Genomic DNA, 21,811 nt, shown 5'->3' with positions numbered 1-21,811 from the left:
TATGTCAGTATTTGCAGGATTCCCTATGCACACTCACTGGGCCCTACACACTCACTGGGCCCTACACACTCACTAGGCCCTACACACTCACAGGGCCCTACACACTCACTGGGCCCAACACACTCACTGGGCCCTACACACTCACTGGGCCCTACACACTCACTGGGCCCTACACACTCACTGGGCCCTACACACTCACTGGGCCCTACACACTCACTGGGCCCTACACACTCACACACGCTGTCACTCCAACACACACACTCACTCTGTCATTTGCTCACTCACACATGATATGCACATACATTTATACTGACTCTACACACCCGCACAACCACTCACATGCAAGCTGCTGCTACTCTGTTTATCTTACATCCTCTTGCCCTATACATATCTACCTCCATCTCTCCAGTATCCCTGTACATGTAAATATGGTATTGGATCTGATTTTTAAATATTTCCTGTATATAGTATAGTATAGTATAGTATAGTATATATAGTATAGTATGCTTGCTTACTTATTTATATTATTAATTCTTCTTATCTTGTTTCTCATGTTTTTTTACTTCTAGTAATACATTTTTTTTAAATGATTGCATTGTTAGGTATTGAGTTTGCAAGAAAGGACTTTCACTGTACTTGTGCATGAGACATTAACACGTGAAACGGAAACCTGAAACTGTAGGGAGCAGAAAGACAAGAGCAGCTCTGATATGCTCTGATTTCTGGAGATATGTTCCAAAACAAACTCTATTCGAACTACAGCGTTTACACATACGCCATTTAGAAGACGCTCTCATCCAGAGTGTCAGCGTACGTTTTCATCCGTTTTTTTTATACTGATCCCCTGTGGGAATCCAACCCACAACTGTGGAGCTGCAAGCGCCGTGCTCTACCGACTGAGTTACACAGGACCACTAAAGATGGAGACTGAAGATCAGTGACAAACTGAATTTTTGATGTATACCTACTTTGATGTATTGCATATCATAGTAGCTACATCAACAGAAAAGATCTACTGCCATAGCATGGCTGAATGTCACCATTACCATTCACAGAACACAAACAGACTTTTACAATTCTATTTGATTAAAAAAAGGCTGACTATACAGGGAATAAGGTGCCCTTTCGGAGACAGTCTAGGACAAAACAACAAGAGCAAAGGAATTGAAAGAGGCATCTTGGTCGTCCAGACAGATGGCAGAGGAGACAGGAGTGTCTGTCTCTCAGAACGATAAAGTCCAGATAGAGAGAGAGAGAGAAGCCCAGTAGGAGTCAGAGCCAGCACAGATAACACTGACTACTGAACAGATGGCTACTCACCCCTCCGAATACACCTGTCCTGTCCTGTCCTCCTCACACAGATACAGGAAGTGGAAGGCTTTTAAGGTGTCACGCAACGCAAGGCATAAAAATGGATGGGCACCAACATAAATGTCTGTCGACCGGCTGGCAGGTTGCCAGGGACACTGCAGGTTGGACAAGGTCCTTGAAGGTTAAATACTGACTGGATGTGAATGGGTGTGATTTGGTGTTCTACAGGAGTAAATTCAAGATTGGTATAGCGGCGAAGTATGTAAATCCAATCCATTAGTATGTGTGTGAATGTTGTTGCTATTGAGTGACTCGGTGGACCCATGAAATAGAAATGAGTGGGAGTTGACACATGAAGCCAATAGTTGAAGACAACTCGGGATACGACGCAATGAGAAAAGACGTGTGTGTGTGTGTGTGTGCGCACGTGTATGTGATGCCTCAAATCAGTATTTAAAAAGAGCCTCAGTATCTCTGAGAAAAGATGTCATACAGCTCTCTCTCTCTCTCTCTCACTCACTCACTCACTCACTCACTCACTCACACACACACACACACACACACACACACACACACACACACACACACACACACACACACACTCTGTACAGGGATAAGACAGAGTTAGCCTATATATAATTTAGTCTTTGTGCTCTGGGTAAAGGCTATGCTTGAACTCCTTTGAGGTGGACCCAGTGTTGTGGTAAACCCTAACAGACAGATGTGAAGCTTCCAGCCCCTTTGACCTCTGCTATATAGTCCCCAGGGAAACAACAACACACAAACCCACACACTGCCCGTAATTAACGACTAAACACACACACAACACACACACTGTAATTAACTAGCTGAACAGACGCCTGCTTATTCAACATCAGCCCTGAAAACTAAATCAGGACTCAAAAATAACCTTTTTCCTCCGATTTTGGTCCAAAGCTTTTACCCACGACGAGAAGAAATCAACTGAGAGGCAGGGCCCATTCCTTACTGTACATTAGCAGGTGATATCGAATGAGAACATTCTCCAAACCGAAGTCAAAGACAAGCAGGGGATTGATCTTGATATTCTACCCTGCTGCTATGTGAATATCATGTGCCTCGCTGCAAATGGATAAGCTCCATAGAAATGAGACACAGTGTAATAAAGACAGACAGAGGGGGAGAGAGAGGGGGGGAGAGAGAGAGAATTAACAAGACAGAGGAGGAGAGGGACTGCATGACAAAAAGAGAGCTAAACTGAGACAGAAACACAACTACACCATAGAACTACTGTAGCTGTAACAAGACCTAGTTTGCTTGTGTATATTTTTCGCAAGCTAGCCCAGGAGATCTGTTATATTCTAAGTGCTAAGATTCCAATCTGGAAATGTGTATGTTCGCCGAAAAAAAATGTGACTACCCATTGTTACAAAACTCTGGGTTTTACTAAACCATACCCCATGATGCCTCACAAATATACAACTAGCGATGGAAGCAGAGGAAGCATCATCTGTGATGTTGGTAGAGAGAATCTAAAAACAAAAAAAGAATACCAGATATATAATGTAGCAGCGATTCACATTACTCATGTTTCGTGAGAGAGAGAGAGAGAGAGAGAGAGAGAGACTGTAGCCATTCTGGATGAATACCATTGTATATAGTCCGACCCCCGGGGACCATAACACACTGAGAGACAAAAAAGGAGCAAAGACAGAAACTGCAAATTTTATGTAAACAATAAATCATCATTCTCTCATTAAAACAACAGAGGCAAAGCAGAGAATATTCACAGATGGAACAGAATAGGTTGAAAAATACATTTTAATCCCTCTCTTCATTCCTCGTGAGGACGAGAGATATTGATTTATTGGAGTATCACCCAATGCAGTTCTGGTCCAGCTCCAACCCTCCCTTCAGCCCCACAGAGTACAGGGTTTATGGGCAGGCAACAGACCAGATGTCAGCCAAACCCAGGGACAAATGTGTCCTGTGTAAATCTGCAGAGCCGCAATTACATGTTCCTCATCGGATATGATGAACATGGATTCAAGAAGTATTGACTCTGTGGAAACAGATGATATACATCTCCTAATGTACAATCATTTATATAGCTTTTCCCATCCACTCTTCTACTGTACTGCTACCCCCCAAAAGGGACCAGAAGTCATGACGACGGAACAAGACTTGGCTGTTGGCTGACTTCGTGCAGTAAAAGCTTCTAATATAACAGATGCAAAGTATATGAACAAACTAAGAAAAGAGGGTTCCTCAAGGGTTCTTTGGGAAGGGTAATGGTTCTAAGTGGAACCGTAATGATTTTGAGGCCTTCAATGGTTCTTTGCAGTTCAGAAAAAGTTAGTGATAGTGATTAGTGATAACTAAAATGTAGGTGGCAGAGGCTCATTTGAATATTTTTGTATTTTTTTTGTGCTACCGTGAGTTCCAGTGTCATTCCAGTTGATGTTGTGTCATTATGGCCAGTGATGGTGTCTTGTGAAAGACTTGTGTTTCATTTAGAACCATGGCAGGGGTACAGTGTGCGCAGTATGGGTGAGGCTGGGTAGTTCCAATAGAATGCATGGCCTTTTGGGTTAGAGAGATGAGGTGTGTCTGAACTTTTGACTGGTCTGTACGTAAATTTGATATTTCCATTATAATGGAAATATATATATATATATATATATATATGAGAGAGAGAGAGAGAGAGAGAGAGAGAGAGAGAGAGAGAGAGAGAGATGGTTTGTTAGAAATCATTTACATAAGTATTCAGATCCTTTACTCAGTACATTGTTGAAGCACCTTTGGCAGCAATTACAGCATCAACTCATCTCAAGCTCTGTCAGACTGGATGGGGAAAGTTTCTGCCCAGCTATTTTCAGGACTCTCCAGAGATGTTCGATCGGGTTCAAGTTTGAGCTCTGGCTGGGCTCCAGGAGGTCCTGAGCGCTCTGGAGCAGGTTTTCATCAAGGATCTCTCTGTACTTTGCTCCTTTCATCTTTGCCTCAATCCTGACTAGTCTCCTGGTCCCTGCCGCTAAACAAATTCCCCACATCTTGATGCTGCCACCACCATGCTTCACCATAGGGTTGTTGCCAGGTTTCCTCCAGACGTGCCACTTGGCATTCAGGACAAAGAGTTCGATCTTGGTTTCATCAGACCACAGAATCTTGTTACTCATGATCTGAGATTCTTTATGTGGCTTTTGGCAAACTCCAAGCGAGCTGTCATGTGTCTTTTACTGAGGAGTGGCTTCCGTCTGGCCACTCTACCATAAAGGCCTGATTGGTGGAGTGTTACAGAGATAGTTGTCCTTCTGGAAGGTTCTCCCATCTCCACAGAGGAACTCTGGAGCTCTGTCAGAGTGACCACCGGGTTCTTGGTCACCTCCCTGACTATGGCCCTTCTCCCCCGATTGCTCAGTTTGGCCGTGCTTCCAAACTTCTTCCATTTAAGTATTATGGAGGACACTGTGTTCTTGGGGACCTTCAATGCTGCAGACAGTTTTTGGTACACTTCCCCAGATCTGTGCCTCGACACAATCCTGTCTCGGAGCTCTACAGACAATTCTGAATAATTATGTAAATAAGGTATTTCTGTTTTTTGGGGGGTTTTTGCAAAAATGTCTTACATCTTGTTTTCACTTTGTCAATATGGGGTATTGTGTGTAGATTGCTGAGCTTTTTACATTTTTAAAAATACATTTTCGAATAAGGCTGTAACTAAACAAAATGTGGAAAAAGTCAAGGGGTCTGAATCCATTCCGAAGGCACTGTACAGTGCCTTGCGAAAGTATTCGGCCCCCTTGAACTTTGCAACCTTTTGCCACATTTCAGGCTTCAAACATAAAGATATAAAACTGTCTTTTTTTGTGAAGAATCAACAACAAGTGGGACACAATCATGAAGTGGAACGACATTTATTGGATATTTCTAACTTATTTAACAAATCAAAAACGGAAAAATTGGGCGTGCAAAATTATTCAGCCCCCTTAGGTTGATACTTTGTAGCGCCACCTTTTGCTGCGATTACAGCTGTAAGTCCCTTGGGGTATGTCTCTATCAGTTTTGCACATCGAGAGACTGAAATTTTTTCCCATTCCTCCTTGCAAAACAGCTCGAGCTCAGTGAGGTTGGATGGAGAGCATTTGTGAACAGCAGTTTTCAGTTCTTTCCACAGATTCTCAATTGGATTCAGGTCTGGACTTTGACTTGGCCATTCTAACACCTGGATATGTTTATTTTTGAACCATTCCATTGTAGATTTTGCTTTATGTTTTGGATCATTGTCTTGTTGGAAGACAAATCTCCGTCCCAGTCTCAGGTCTTTTGCAGACTCCATCAGGTTTTCTTCCAGAATGGTCCTGTATTTGGCTCCATCCATCTTCCCATCAATTTTAACCATCTTCCCTGTCCCTGCTGAAGAAAAGCAGGCCCAAACCATGATGCTGCCACCACCATGTTTGACAGTGGGGATGGTCTGTTCAGGGTGATGAGCTGTGTTGCTTTTACGCCAAACATAACGTTTTGCATTGTTGCCAAAAAGTTCAATTTTGGTTTCATCTGACCAGAGCACCTTCTTCCACATGTTTGGTGTGTCTCCCAGGTGGCTTGTGGCAAACTTTAAACAACACTTTTTATGGATATCTTTAAGAAATGGCTTTCTTCTTGCCACTCTTCCATAAAGGCCAGATTTGTGCAATATACGACTGATTGTTGTCCTATGGACAGAGTCTCCCACCTCAGCTGTAGATCTCTGCAGTTCATCCAGAGTGATCATGGGCCTCTTGGCTGCATCTCTGATCAGTCTTCTCCTTGTATGAGCTGAAAGTTTAGAGGGACGGCCAGGTCTTGGTAGATTTGCAGTGGTCTGATACTCCTTCCATTTCAATATTATCGCTTGCACAGTGCTCCTTGGGATGTTTAAAGCTTGGGAAATCTTTTTGTATCCAAATCCGGCTTTAAACTTCTTCACAACAGTATCTGGGACCTGCCTGGTGTGTTCCTTGTTCTTCATGATGCTCTCTGCGCTTTTAACGGACCTCTGAGACTATCACAGTGCAGGTGCATTTATACGGAGACTTGATTACACACAGGTGGATTGTATTTATCATCATTAGTCATTTAGGTCAACATTGGATCATTCAGAGATCCTCACTGAACTTCTGGAGAGAATTTGCTGCACTGAAAGTAAAGGGGCTGAATAATTTTGCATGCCCAATTTTTCAGTTTTTGAATTTGTTAAAAAAGTTTGAAATATCCAATAAATGTCGTTCCACTTCATGATTGTGTCCCACTTGTTGTTGATTCTTCACAAAAAAATACAGTTTTATATCTTTATGTTTGAAGCCTGAAATGCGGCAAAAGGTCGCAAAGTTCAAGGGGGCCGAATACTTTCGCAAGGCACTGTATATAGAAATATGTGTGTATCAGCTACAGTATACATTTAGCAAGACAAAAGAGTGGGAGGAGATGGACACACAATATATATATATATATATATATATATATATATACAACTCTTATTTTCTATTTTTGTATTTGATTTAATGTCATATCTGATGTTGTTGTTGCCTATTAATGTTTTATATGTGGACCCCGGGAAGAGTAGCTGCTGCATGTGCAGTAGCTAATGGGGATCCTAATCAACTAAACTAAACACTCAGCCGCGCGCACATACCCACTCTCTCTCACACACACACACACACACACACACACACACACATTGCAACTTCTAGAAGTGACATATCCCTAGTGTGTGTTAAATGGAAGGTAAATGGAGGAGAATGAATCACAACAGGACAGTCTACAGTGATGCATACTAATCAGTATTTAACCCACGGGGAAACACAAGGCCTAGCTAATAACATCCATCTTGAGGAGGTGTGTGTGTGTGTGTGTGTGTGTGTGTGTGTGTGTGTGTGTGTGTGTGTGAGTGTCCTCCGTGGGTGTATGTAGATGGCTGGGTCATGATTTTGCACCCCACGCTCTAAGCCAGGTAGACGGCAACATCGCTGTTTTTCTGTGCATTTTCTATTTCCTTTACCCCAATTTTCTTGACACCAAACAAAGATGTACACCGATAATAATGTATATAACTTGGCAGAGGTACAGTGTGCGCAGTATGGGGGAGGCTGGGTAGTTCCAATAGAACGCAAGGCCTTTTGGGTTAGAGAGAGAAACTGTCCGGGGTGAAGAGAGAGAGAAAGAGAGTCAAATCAAAATCAAATCAGCGTTTATTGGTCACATACACAGTTTCGCGGATGTTACAGCGAGTGCAGCAAAATGCTTGTGTTACTGTGTGTGTGTGCGCGTGTGTGTGTGCGTGAGCACATGTGCGCGTGCGTGTGTGTGTGAGAGGAGAGAGGGACCGTACTTGCGTTCTAAACCGTAAGCATTTTGGGTACGTGAAAATAGAAAGCTTTATAGCATGTGAAATTTCAAAAAAATGTTGCATACTTTCAATGCCATTAGTACACAGCATGTAGTACTAGGCAGGGCAGATATCGGCCACGGCCACAGGGAGAAAAAGAGGTAAAGAGGGAATGAGGAAGGAAAGCAGAGGAGATGTATGTATCATTGTTGACTCAGCAGAAGGAGTCTGGTCAGTGTATGGAGGGATGGTGATTGGTGGATAAGGGGTTGGATAGAGGTATATGGATACGCTTTATAAGGGTCCGAGGTTAGATAGAGTTGGATCGATAAGATTAAGGGTTATATTGATATAGATAGTGTTGATATAGAAAGTGTTGTACTGTACCTTTGGGCTGGCCGCGACCCAATGTGACGAACCCGGAAGAGATGAAAGTATGAAGGTCGTGACCCCCACTGCTGCGGATGCTCTCCTTCCCGTATTGGAGACCTGCAAGAGCCAATCACAGAGTCAGAAACCTGGTGTAAATCTATAGGGACATCGAGGAGGAGTCTGCCAAAGACTGCTTACTTGCAAAGTTTCTCTTTTTGATCACCTAAGAACAGCAGACACTTCCGATTACTTTGATTCTCACTATCACTGTTGCTATCAGAACCCCTTGATCATTCTCTTTTTAAACTAGAAAATGGAAGAAAACTAGTCTAAATAAATAAATAAATAAACATGCTAATAAAAATCCATAGGAAAGACCACTGTGAACCCAATCATGCTTCACTTACCAGAGGTTGCCATAGCTGCAGATATCATGTCTTAGGCTTACTGTACGTCTCGCCTGTATTATCCTCCCATTCTATTACCATGGTAATTGTGTTGTGAGCAGTCTCACACACACACACACACACACACAATATCATACCCAATCCTTCCTGTCTAACCTTTATCATGGCTGGGCCATGTTTCTGACCCTAGATGACAACCTGTGAATCCAAAGGACCTATTCAAAGCCAATCCCAATCCCCTTCTCCTGATTCTTTTCCCAACGTATTAAGGTGAGATAGCGTGAAGCACCGCCACGGAAAAGGCTATGCATTACGAATGGATTGTCCTTGATAAAAGGATACGTGACTTTCACCTCCAATGAGCACCTATGCACCTATGCACCTATGCACCTATGCATGTGACAGATGTAGGAGATAGAGAGGTACCTTTGACACGTGATAACTTTTTTTGTACCTTCTCGAGTTCCCGGCTCTATATAGCAGAAGAATGTTAATAATCAGATAATTTCATTGAGGAATGAGAGGGAGAGATGTGGTGTTGTGTAGTTCGGAGAGACTGGCAAGGTTATTCAACTCCAAGGGCGATTAAGCTTTACCACAGTGAGACAGGCGGGGGTAATTGACATGGTGTAGTGGTTTTACAGCGTTGTCAGTTCCCTATCTACTGTGTAGGGGACATGGTGGCATGCACGTCATCTGTATCGTGTACTGTATGTACTTCTCTCTCTCTCTCAACCTCCCATGCACTGTAAGCGCTCAGCCTTTGTAACAACCAATCTACCAATGCTGTACTGTGCAATACTTATTCTTCATGTCAGAATTGTTGCTTCTAATTAACAAGAAGTAACTGTACGATGCTACACTTAAAGGTCTTCATAAAAGGAATTACACCCTCGCACCTGCCCCGCCACCCACATACCTCTCACATACACACACGACCACACACGCACGCACGACCACACGCACACACACACACACATGCGCATGAGCACATGCAAGCTCTGACACACAACACGGGTGCACACAGGAGGTGGTTTATACAACCCATGTTGACACAGTCAGCATAGAAATACCCCTCTTTAAATGGAGGAGATGATTACCAAGCCCACAGGGAGGGAGGTCAGTGAGGAGATGATTACCAAGCCCACAGGGAGGGAGGTCAGTGAGGAGATGATTACCAAGCCCACAGGGAGGGAGGTCAGTGAGGAGATGATTACCAAGCCCACAGGGAGGGAGAGCGGGAGGGAGGTCAGTGAGGAGATGTAATAGCCGTGCAGTTCTGGGATTAATTGTTGGAAGATTAGAAAAACAAAATGTCGAGAGAAAAAAAGTGCAGACTGAATCTGATTATGAAAAGTGCCAATCGGCGAACTATATCTTAATTAAACTAATGAAATCATAGTTTAGTAATCCAGGCAAAACTCATACATGCTGTGCTGCCAATCTCTCCGAGGCAATAGACACACACAAACACACACATACGCAGAGAGTGAGACTAACACCCATACTCGTGCAGAAATACACACACAGTCTCACAAATACCCAAATACACACACACAAACGCGCACACACACACACACACACACAGCACTAAAGGGCTGTGGGAAATGTCCAAAAGTCATATCAAAACAAGGTTACGTAAAAAGCGAGAAGATGAAATGGTTGTCATTTGTATATAGTCACCATTAGCTGTTTGTGCATCAGAGTCATCGTTGGACTTTGAATGTCAGAGAAACTGTGGTTGTTGAGTCAAAAATAGGACGTTAGGATATGGATCCTGGAGTATAAACAGATATTCTGCACACTACAATAAACATAACTTCCTCTATTCATTATGGACTTAATTCACCTTTTTTATAGCAACAACCAACATACAGTTACAAAATCTGTGTTTGCAGTGTAATGTAAATGTTTTTCCCCCATGAGAGCTATATGGGTCCAAAAATAATTATTCATGCATTTTCTCTCGCTTAGTTTCTTTACTTCAAACCCAGAAGTACGTTTAACGTCAAATCCACTCAAGCCCTCTAAACTGAACAACTGTCAAGGACTTTTCCTTGTTGTGGCTGCAGGGTGTGTGATGTTAACTCTCAGACCTAAAAACAGGTTTCCAAGCTTACAACTCAAGCAGAGTGGATGACAATATAAATAGCATGGTATCCCCTTCTGCTGTCTGCACAGTTTGCTCCAGGATCTGTTTTTAAAAATGCCCGAACGGCGGGACAGGGTTTCTAGCAATTTACCAAGGATACCTGTCACATACCCGGCCTGCATTTTTAGGAATGCATAGAAAGCTATGCTAAGAAAATCATCTGTTTTTTTTTTGGCAAAGTGGGTTTTCTTGTTGTGATAAGGAAAACCACGGCATTCCATTTTAGGATCAGAGGGGATGTCATTTCATCTCTTGGCTCAGTTGGAGAGGGTCCTCTTAGGCTTCTCCAGACCTTAGGCTTTAGCTATACCTGGTTACCGAGGACTCTGGGACATTCTGATTTAAGAGACCTGAGGGGCTCGTCTTGGAAGCCTGCGACGTGTGTGCAGGGTTTCTTTAATTTATTCATTTATTTGTGTCTTTCTTTCATTCGGTTTCTTTCTTTCTCTCCGTTCTCCATGTTCTGTCTATCTAACTGTGTCGTCCTCAGCGGGGACATCTCTCATAGAAAGAAATCCTCTAGTCAGGAGCACAACAGTACGGTATTATACTGGAGTCGCATTTTGCCACACATGAATATGCAATTTCACTGCGAGTGAGTGGTTTCTATCTCTCTCTCTCCCTGCGCTGCTGTACCACCGATCCTGATCCCGTTAGAATGGCAACTCCCAATTTATACCCACACATTACCCATGTCATCTCTTCTGCCTGTCACTGCCTTTCATGTCCAAGACCACAGGACTGCCTGGTCCACAGTGTAGGGCGTGCTGGGCTGGGATGGGATAAGCTAGCCTACATGATGAGCTATGTTCACTTGCTAACACTAACAACGATTGTGTGCAGGAAGGCAGGCAGACAGAGACACAACCCGACAGGCAGAAAGAAATGCACAGAGAGAACGAGATGCTTGACCTCCGCTGAGTATGACTTCCCACAAGGTCATCCAGTTGGGTGGGTGCTTTCCCCCTGTGCCTTGCACGGCTCGGTGGGCCACAGCATTAGGACCAGATTGATACAGTGAGTCAGGGGGACAGACAGGGCCGCTGCCTGGGAGCAGACTGGGGTCGACAGACCGGCGGGGTCGACAGACCGGCGGGGTTGACAGACCGGGGACGACATGGCCCGCCATGCTCTGCAACCTAAATGAGCTGGTCCGAAACCTGACACACGTGTTTGTCTAGCCTGCACATCTGTTTGTCTGTCCTGCTGTGTGTCTCTGCGTGTCTTTTGTCCATGCGAGTGGATTTTTAGGTCTGTCTGTCTGTCTGTCTGTCTTTCTGTCCTCCCTTTCTCTTGTTGTGTTGAGGTACAGAAGTATGGGTTTTCGGATACGGCCACAGTCTCTTCCTCTCTGCACTCGTTTTCTGTCTTACTGTGTATCTCTCAAACACCTTTCTCTTTTAGTCTTTCTCTCCCTCTCGCTCAACTCAGACCTGCCTCACACTCACAGTAAACATGAGACCTGTTTGTGGTTGCAGGACTGTATGTCTTCAGAGACCCCAGAACCGAGATGTCAGTGTTGTTCTGTTCCCACTTCCCATGCGTGTGGTTGAATCCCATTCCCATGCGTGTGGTTGAATCCCATTCCCATGCGTGCCGACGCGGTCACGGTCTCGCTGCGGTCTGTGTTTCAGGGTGTCATCCTTGGCTGACTCACCCGCTGAACCACTCAGCGTCCACCGTTTCCACCCTGCCACAGACGGCCCGGCCCTGTTCCCTCACCAGCCACAATGATCTACACTAACAGGGCCTCTGTCTGTCTTTCTTCCTCTCTCTACTGTCTATATCCCTCTCTTCCTCTCTCTACTGTCTCTATCCCTCTCTTCCTCTTACTGTCTCTATCCCTCTCTTCCTCTCTCTACTGTCTCTATCCTCTCTTCCTCTGTCTACTGTCTCTATCCTCTCTTTCTCCCTCTACTGTCTCTATCCCTCTCTTCCTCTCTCTACTGTCTCTCTCCCTCTCTTTCTCTCTCTCCCTCTTGTTCCCACTCTTGCACAAATCGGATGATTATGGGATGTTAACACAGGAGATTACACCATTGACAGGGAGCGCAGCATGCCGTAGACACACAATGTGTGCACTCGTACACAAAGAATGAGAGTCCACTGACACATATAAGTTCAGTAACAGTCTCATGCAGATGATTAAGCAGGTCAAAGTCATGAAGGATAATGATGATGCACCAACACATTCACACACTTCACACAGTATTCTCATACCACTTCACCAAATTTGTCTTTGATGATATGTACCCAAAACAGTAGAATATATGTACCATACTATAAAGGTAACGTACCGTGGTTGGACTTGGACTGGTGGACAGGGGTGTAGTGGTTCTTGGAGGAGGTTTGTTGAGGAGTGTTGTCTTTGGGAGAGCCGTTCATCGCTGCAAAGTTCTCACAGTCGTATTGAGATATGGGAATGGGCCCCTGCTGCCTCAGGATGTCTGCAAGGGCCCTGGGGACACACAGAGAGAGAACTTTGAATATTTTGGGCACCAACTGTTACTGTTACTACTATTTAGCTAACTTCTCCAAGCAGCTACACTAAACTCCAAGGTGAGTGAGTGTTCTTGGCACTGGAAGGTTACAGAGGACCCTTAATAAAACAGTAGAAACAGACACAGAGTTGTGTTTATGAGAAGCCGTTCTAATTAGGTTGAACGGTAGTGTTTTTCAGGCCGACGCCAGGTGCGTATGGAGGTATGGTACCCTCGGGGACGAGGAGGAGAGGGAAGAGAGGGAATAGAAAAACTCAACAGCCTCATGAAAGAAAATAACAACAATATTCAATTTTTTTTCTGGCAGCACTTCGGAAGAGGAGGAAATCAAATGATGTTTGCATTGCTGCGGTTGCTCCAAGCCTTGTGCGTGACAAATATCTCTACAGCATAACCTTTGCTGCTCTATAAATATTGTTCCTGTTTTTTAGTTATTTCACACCTGTGTTTTTCAGTTAGGTACTTTAACATTGGATGTGCTGTTGTGCAGATGTGTTAAGCAATTATTATTATTATTTTTAAATTGAACCTTTACTTAACTTGGCAAGTCAGTTAAGAAAAAAATTATTAGTTACAATGACGGCCTACCCCAGCCGACGCTGGGCCGATTGTGTGCCGCCCTATGGGACTCCCAATCACAGCCGGATGTGGTGCAGCCTGGATTCAAACCAGGGACTGCAGTGACGCCTCTTGCACTGAGATGCAGTGCGTCAGACCGCTGCGCCACTCGGGAGCCCATTATAATGATAACTTTGACCTTAACGTGATACATTATTCACTGTCTCGAGCTTAGTCCTGGGTTGAGTCATGCATGTATGGAAGGACCATGCGTCATAGAGGGAGAGTACAATGTTTGTCAGCGGTCACTCATCGATGTCTTCTCTCCAACATGTGTTGTCCACTCGTCTGTGGTAACTGTAATGTGGCAAAGCCCAAAGGGAGCCGGGAAACAGCTGAGAAGACACACGGAAGCTTACACACATAACTACAAACAGCTACTTGGTGGAAATCTCCAACATAATGCTGATTAACCCTTGTCAGTTCACCACTGCAGGCTATGAATCCACACACCACCACCACCACCACTGAGAAAGTTTTGGTATGATAGGTGGTATGGAAGTGGGTGGGGGGTGGGGGGGGCTTGAATAGAAATTATATTTAAAATGTTATTGTCTATAACAGTCATCTGATAACAAACTGGTTTGACTTGACAAAGGCCTTGACATTTTCATTTATTTATTACATTTTACCTCTTTTTCTCCCCAATTTCATGGTATCCAATTGTTTTAATAGCTACTATCTTGTCTCATCGCTACAACTTCCATACGGGCTCAGGAGAGACGAAGTTTAGAAGTCATGCGTCCTCCGATACACAACCCAACCAAGCCGCACTGCTTCTTAACACAGCGCGCATCCAACCCGGAAGCCAGCCGCACCAATGTATCAGAGAAAACACTGTGCACCTGGCAACCTTGGTTAGCGTGCGCTGTGCCTGGCCCGCCACAGGAGTCGCTGGTGCGCGATGAGACAAGGATATCCCTACCGGCCAAACCCTACCTAACCCGGACGACGCTAGGCCAAGTGTGCGTCGCCCCACGGACCTCCCGGTCGCAGCCGGTTGCGACAGAGCCTCGGCGTGAACCCAGGGTCACTGGTGGCACAGCCTGCGCTGCAGTACAGCGCCCTTAACCACTGCGACACCCGGGAGGCCCGGCCTTGACATTTTACGAGTATTTTTACGAGGGAAATGTGCATAGACATTGCTGTGTGTCTGGATTTATCCGTTTCCATTTTAAGGGATGATGCATCATCAGTGCTCTCCGTATTATTACATCGGGTTTATGATGCAGAAACCAGATTCATCACAACACCTGCAATGAAACATGCTCAAAAGAGACATCAAATATGCATCAGTAGGATCAGTAGGATCATTCCCTCACCCACACACCTGATTTGCCAGCCAACAAGTCTGCCTATCCAAATCATGTAGATGTTTCGCTTTGAACACCTCTGCAAAAAAAATGTAGCTACTAAAATAATTGGATACCATGAAGGGTAGCCTAGTGGTTAGAGCGTTGGACTAGTAACCGAAAGGTTGCAAGTTCGAATCCCTGAGCCGACAAGGTACAAATCTGTCGTTCTGCCCCTGAACAGGCAGTTAACCCACTGTTCCTAGGCCGTCATTGAAAATAATAATTTTTTCTTAACTGACTTGCCTAGTAAAATAAAGGTAAAATAAAAAAATAAAAAAATGTGGCTTTCATGTGTACACTACTGTATTAATGGCATTCCGGCATTTAACCTCAATTCTGTATAATCCAATAGAATATAATTTGGGAGAAAATATGCACTATTTGAACTATGAGTGGGTGATAGGGTCATTTTTATAAGCAGTGTCAGACTGTATTGGCAGGACATATGTCTACCTGGTTAAAAGATGTTTTTTCATATAAAAGAGTTTCATTCCAAAATGCAATATATCCATTTTCAGAAATGTTGGTAAATTGACATGAATTAAAAAACACATCTTGTGAAAGAGAGAGAGCTACTCTTTTTTTCATCTGACCAAATCCACCCCTAACATCCAAACTCCAATAGAAAAGTACCCCTATTGGGTTTTAAAAAAAGCTACATATAATGAAGTATCAATATATAAATAGATAACTTTCAACCACATTGTGCCAATATCACATAGCAGATTTATTGTATCCAGAAGGTTAACAGTGTATGCAATGTGTGTCTTCTTTTGGTAATTTAAGCAACTTTTGCAACAATCGCAAATCATTTGCTGTTCAATTATGGATTGGTTGAATGCTTATTGCCTGAGTGACAAAGCTCACTGTTTACAGCCTCTGTAGGTTTGCAGTGTTTCCCATGGCTGGGGTTCAGATCAAAGAACCCTACAAAGGAGTTCTTTATAGAACGTTTAGGGGTGCCACATATGGAGCAAGCAGAACCAGAGCCATATATAGTGGGGTCTGAAATGATTGACTCTATTGACTCTACAAACATGAGCAATGACTGTTTAAAACAAATATTCAAATACTGAGCTATATTGTGTGCTCAAAAAAAATGGGATATTTTAATATTTTATGCCAATACAATCCCCCGGAGAAACAGATTTGTTTTTTCTTAAAAAGGTATGGGTCAAAATAAAGAAAGTAGTCCAAAATGTAGTATTTGGTCCCATATTCCTAGTATGCAATGACTACATCAAGCTTGTGACTCTACAAAATGTGTTTCCTGTTCATTTGGGTTGTGTTTCAAATTCTTTAGTGCCCAATAGAAATTAATGGCAATTATTATAAAGGAATTGTAATTAAGTATTATCCGTTATCATAGTAGCATCCACATGAATGTAGAAGTGTTTAGAAACATATTATATTCTTATTTACAATAAAAGTGACTCCAAAATGACACAATACATAATTTACCATTAATTTCTATTGGGCACAAATCTAATCTTAAGCACATCTAAATCACATCTAAAGTTAACGTTTGAAAAGTATGAGAACAGACACAATTCATACACAGAATGGAACCCATTCATGTCAGATATAACAACTGACACGTGACACCTCACAGTAGGCTGAACTATGACCTCTGACCCTTAATTGCCATGGAGTAATATAGTCAGTCTACTGTACAACTGTTCCAGGTGCGGCTAGTGTTCTTAGTTCAAGGGTTAGACCTCTTGGTATACTGGCTTAGACAACTGGGGGTTGTGGATACGCCCCATATTAGCTCGGCCATGTTATACGGAAAATTGAAGATTTCAATTGACAGATTGATAATCCATAATATATTTTATGCTGCATGCGAACATGATTTCATTACAGAATAATATGTTTAACGACATTGACATTTTTGTCTCAAGACATACGAGCGGGCTTTGCACCCAAGTAGGCGTTCATTTATTCAGTCATTCTGACTTACCTATGGATATTCATTTCCTGAGGAGGCTCTGTGGCTTTGTCGTAGGCAACTTTAGCCGAAACTCCCACCACTAAAATAAATGCTATGATCCCACAGGTGATGTACACCGCAGTGTTCGTCTGGTCCATGCTCGGGTCAAAAGGCTGTCCCGTCGAGGCTGGCGACGGGGGGGGCGTTTTCACCCAGTCCGGCGTGTTGTAGTTTTTACAACTTGACTGATCCACTCGTTTTTCTTTTTCCTGGCAGCAGAACCGCAGGAAGCAGGACCCGCAGCAGTAGCGGTGAACCGTGTTGTTACACGCAAACTCTCTATCAAATTGTCCGCTCACGTCGTAGTAACCCGTGCACATATCGTAGTCCTTGGTCGTGTTCTTCTGCGGCGCAGCGGTGGGGACCGCCGCGGTGATGTTGGCTTCTTTTGCCTTGGGAGTCCTCTTGGTCTCCGTCTTCACTTTCTTGCCTCCCGTGGCGGCGCAAAAAACGCTCAGGGGATCCAGGTATATGAGGAGCAGCAAAAGGTGCCGTATCCCCATGGTGTGTCTAACCTGTCAATTCACTTCTGACGCGACGCTTGTGTTCTTTTCTGACTTGGTACTTATATTGAATGTGATAGGGCTCTTAGTCTGTCAAGGCTGTCGCAACCCTGGCATCCGCCACTCGCGTTGGTCCCCTCAGTATCGATACTGTTACCATACTGGGTAGAAGAGTGAGTTAAGTTTATCATTAATAGCAGAGCTTCTGCAACCCATTGCGCTCTGATAGGAGAGTCGAGAAACGGGGACTCTGTGCTTTCCGCCGGGTTGGAGGTTCTGAAATCGGCCGGGTGTCGCTGTCCAATGTCCTGATTTCTATGGCGCGCCTTAGGTCGAGCTGTCTTTAAACAGTAGGGTTTGTGCGCACATCTTGCTGTGGTGAAAGTTGCGCTGTAGAGGAAACAAGCAAAACGCTTAATTAGCCATTATCCGCACGTCAAGGGTGGCGCATTAAGTCTACCAACTATTCAGCCACGCGATGGAAAACACTCATTTATTCCGATAAACGTTTTTTTTTGTCACAACCTTTCGTGAAGTATTTGACATTCAGGGCTTCTGGGCTTATCATATTGGCTGCATGCAGTCAATACGTGCTTGTTTAAATCTCTTTCAATGCGCAGACGTTGCAACTGGAAATATCCAAATGCATACAATTCTAACAGAGTAGAACCAATATGTACAAAACTGTTTTAATTGCAGCCAAATATTTGTTTTTACTCAGTAAAATATCGCCAACGAATAGCCTATTTCAATATATTAGACTGCTTAAAAGTAAGGTATTTCATTTTACCTTACAGGAAAAAGCACAACACTACGCAATGTAATGTAGATATCTGCATATGAAGCTGAGGCACAAGCAATAGGTCAAAGTTAAAGTTTTGGTGATAAAACCTACCTCTATCAAGATTGCCGTTGACTTGCTTGCTCTCTGTCTGGCGCGGAGAGAGTGAAGAGAATATCAGAGCTCAGCAAGAGACCACTTTCCACTTCTCCCCTCCCTTCCCGTCTCTCTTTTTTTCTCCTCCCTCCCTTCCTTCGTCTCCCTCTCAAGGCGTCCACATCCATAGGTTCGGTTTGCTTCTAGCAGAACTCAGCTAGGCGAAGCAACCATCTGTGCTCTCATACTCCCTAAAGACCTTTGCTTGAAAAACGAGAAATAAGCGGCAATATTACTGTGACTAGCTACCATAGTCACAACATAGCCAGAAACACGGGATAAATATTTTAATTTAGATGTCAGCGTTATTTGATTCTAATTCATTTTGGAGTAGAATTTCTTTTTAATAAGTCACCAGAACTGACCTTCTCACAGTCATTCATTATAGATTCTGTGAGTTTTGCCTATTAGTGACACACTGAGAAAACACGTAAGACTGTGTGTGTGTGTGTGTGTGTGTGTGTGTGTGTGTGTGTGTGTGTATGTGTGTGTGTCAGAGAGAGATCCTCACATGCCTGCAACAGTTGACTGATCACAAAGCCAGGAAGCAGTTGCTTAGTAACCACTTTTTACTATTGCCATCCATCCTTGTTGTGATGAAAAATGTAAACCTCCCGATAGTAAAGAGCTCCTCTGGACTAGAGGGATGGATGTGCTCTGAGACATATGCACGGTCTCCGATGCAAACTGCACTGTACTGTATATCTATTTTATACATATAGTAAACAGCACAGACTGCTGCTAGAGCACAATGAGGTAATGGAATAGGCAAGCAGCTTATAACACCCCTCTGAAAGCACATGTTTCATGAATGCGCTATGTTTTCTCATTTCTTATTAATTAGCTTTTATTTTACCAGGTAAGTTGACTAAGACCGAACACATTCTCATTTACAACAAAGATCTGGGGAAGATTTGTAGGGAACTGGAGAGGTTTGTCAAATGAGCCACTTGGAAACTGGTGAGAATGAAAAGCACAACTAAACCACATGTAAAGATAAGAAGTTCAATCAAATCTGAATTGGCGTCAGTGCTCATGTAGTTTGAGGGGTGAATATGGCACATAGGGATGTGTGAAACTTACTTCTGACCTGCCATTTACACTATAAAAGTGGCACTTGTTTAGCCACGCTTGCCTTGCCCTCATGTGGGTGCTAACAAGCTAGCAAGCAAGCTTATAAAGTGAATGGCTTCCGATGTTTCAATGTCGCTTCCTAGTGTAAATGGCCTGTCAGCCTGAAGTATCGTGCACCAGCGAAAAGCTAGTAAGATGCTTCAGGAGGGTGGTCAAGTGTGCTAGCAAGGCAGAGGTCCTGAGTTCGAGCCTTGGTGTGAACCGAATCAGGAGGAAGTGGTACTTGCTAAGCAAGCAGTGTCATGTTCTTTACACTCACATCTGTGTGCTGCTTTAAAGATCTGTTTTCTAAAGATTACAGTGAAATGCACCTCTCCCAGCTAGCACATTTGGTTCCTTGGAAGTTGTGGGAATGTACGTTTTTGGTTTCCATTTGGTCCGGGAACGAAGCCTAAATGTTTCCAAACCCCCCAAAAAGTTTTTTTTTTATACAGTCTGAAAATGGAAATGAACATTCACCTGTTCTGGGAATGTACATTTTTAGGTTGCAGGGAGGTTCTGAGAACGTTTTACTATGGTTCCCTGACATGTTATTTTCAATCATACAAAGCTGTTAATTTTAGTCTATTTAAACAGACCACATTTCAATGGAAACAATCACTCATTAAGATCAGTTGTTGCCAATTAGTGGGCGTGACCAACACACCTGAACATACTTAACAAGAGAGAAAATTTTGTTGATGCTGCAACAAAAACAATCAATAACATTCTTAGAAAAATCTTTCAACTTTACAAATGTTTCCTTGTGTTTTTATGGAAAGTTTTCCTGAGAACATTGCTTTAAATAGAACCATGAGGAAAACTGTAGGAAATCTTATGCTAAAGTACTGAAATTTCTCCCTAAGAAACATACGGTCCTCAGAACGTTATGGGCTAGCTGGTTATCCTGCACAATTCCCAGAATGTTGTGGGGAAGTTGTTTGCAAAATACCGATAGGACAACCGACACACTCAACCAGCTCTAAGAAACATAAGGTTCTCAGAACCTTATATGCTAGCTGGGCTTTCAGTTGTATCTTATCAGTTCTTGCAATACATTTGATTGAGGGACCCAGTTTCAACTGGTTTGGCTTAAATGTAACAGCAACTTTCCATGTGGGTGGTAACAGATGGATTGATAGCGGTGGGTTTTTGGTAAAGTTTTAGTCATTTGTCATCCTCTTTTGTGTCAGTTTATTCCCTGAGCAGAACATTCAGAGATCACCTCTTCTATTCTATTATATTCTATTCTCACAATCATCCTCTCAATGCTCTCACTTTCAGAGGACTGTACAATCCAACCCAATCCATTTCCAAACGGCTTTTAAATATATCCCAGAAACACAATCCTCATCTCTCCCCACTCTGAGGCAATGGAGAATACATTACTAGTAAATACAGACATATCTGTGAGTGAGGCTTCATCTTCTGCTCAGATATGTTTTCCCTGTACAAGTCTGCAGTTACAGTGCTGACAAAGCAATGAAGCGCAGCCCCATCTGAGATCCAGAGAACCCCCCCCTTCCATTCCTACTGTTCCATGTAGAGCAATCCTTTATGCATGCCATCACTCTCCTGCCATTACTACAACCCATTTTCTTTTGAAAACGCTGGTTCCCAAATTACGGTAAGAGCCCAGGCTGGTACAACTGAGGGCTTTTAAGAGGAACTGTCTGCTTGAATGTGGCTGTGTGTGTAACCACCGCGTCCTGCTGGAGAAAGTGCTTTGTCAAGGGCTTCAGATAATGCTCCAGTTGTGCCCTCTGGGCGCTAGGCAGAGAAAGGAACTGTTGGGGCTATGGGGTCGGAGAGTGGTTGCTTGGACCGAGTATTAAAACACACACAAAATGGTATATCTATGCAAGACTCCTTCTTTATTCTCACATAAAGCAGGAGACCTGCGTTTCTACAGTGATTGTGATTTTATTGTATCGGCAGTTTAATGACGTTGGCAAACGTACAATTAAACTGCTTGTCAAGCCGTTAGCTTTGATTTTCAGTACAATAGAATGTGATGATATAATACCCAGCTAGCACATAATGTTCTGAGAACCAAATGTTTATTTAAGCTTGGTGAGAGAATGGTTGTCCTACAGTTACTTTGCATACAACCTTCCCACAACATTCTAGGAATGGTTCAGGATACCCAGCTAGCGCATAACGTTCTGACAACCATATGTTTCTTAGGTGGTAAATTCAG

The 21,811-nt window shown here is 43.4% G+C and overlaps 1 protein-coding gene across 2 annotated transcripts in view; it reads right to left on the bottom strand.

Annotated features, from left to right (window-relative positions):
* The window catches only part of LOC112233670 (protein shisa-6-like), a 69,570-nt gene extending 51,068 nt beyond the window's left edge, over positions 1-18,502 (bottom strand). For both annotated transcript variants that reach the window (XM_024401439.2, XM_024401440.2), the window contains exons 1-4: positions 18,457-18,502; positions 17,029-17,951; positions 12,889-13,049; positions 8,048-8,149 (exon numbers count right to left, since the gene is read on the bottom strand). In XM_024401439.2, coding sequence (XP_024257207.1) covers positions 8,048-8,149; positions 12,889-13,049; positions 17,029-17,561 — 796 coding nt within the window. In that variant the 5' untranslated portion in view covers positions 17,562-17,951; positions 18,457-18,502. The remainder of the gene's footprint in view (positions 1-8,047; positions 8,150-12,888; positions 13,050-17,028; positions 17,952-18,456) is intronic.
* Positions 18,503-21,811: the final 3,309 nt, after the last annotated feature.

This window comes from Oncorhynchus tshawytscha, linkage group LG25 (assembly GCF_018296145.1).
Source record: "Oncorhynchus tshawytscha isolate Ot180627B linkage group LG25, Otsh_v2.0, whole genome shotgun sequence".
NCBI lineage: Eukaryota > Metazoa > Chordata > Actinopteri > Salmoniformes > Salmonidae > Oncorhynchus > Oncorhynchus tshawytscha.
Note: the sequence above shows the minus strand (reverse complement) of the source record. Positions and strands in the feature narration are given on the sequence as shown.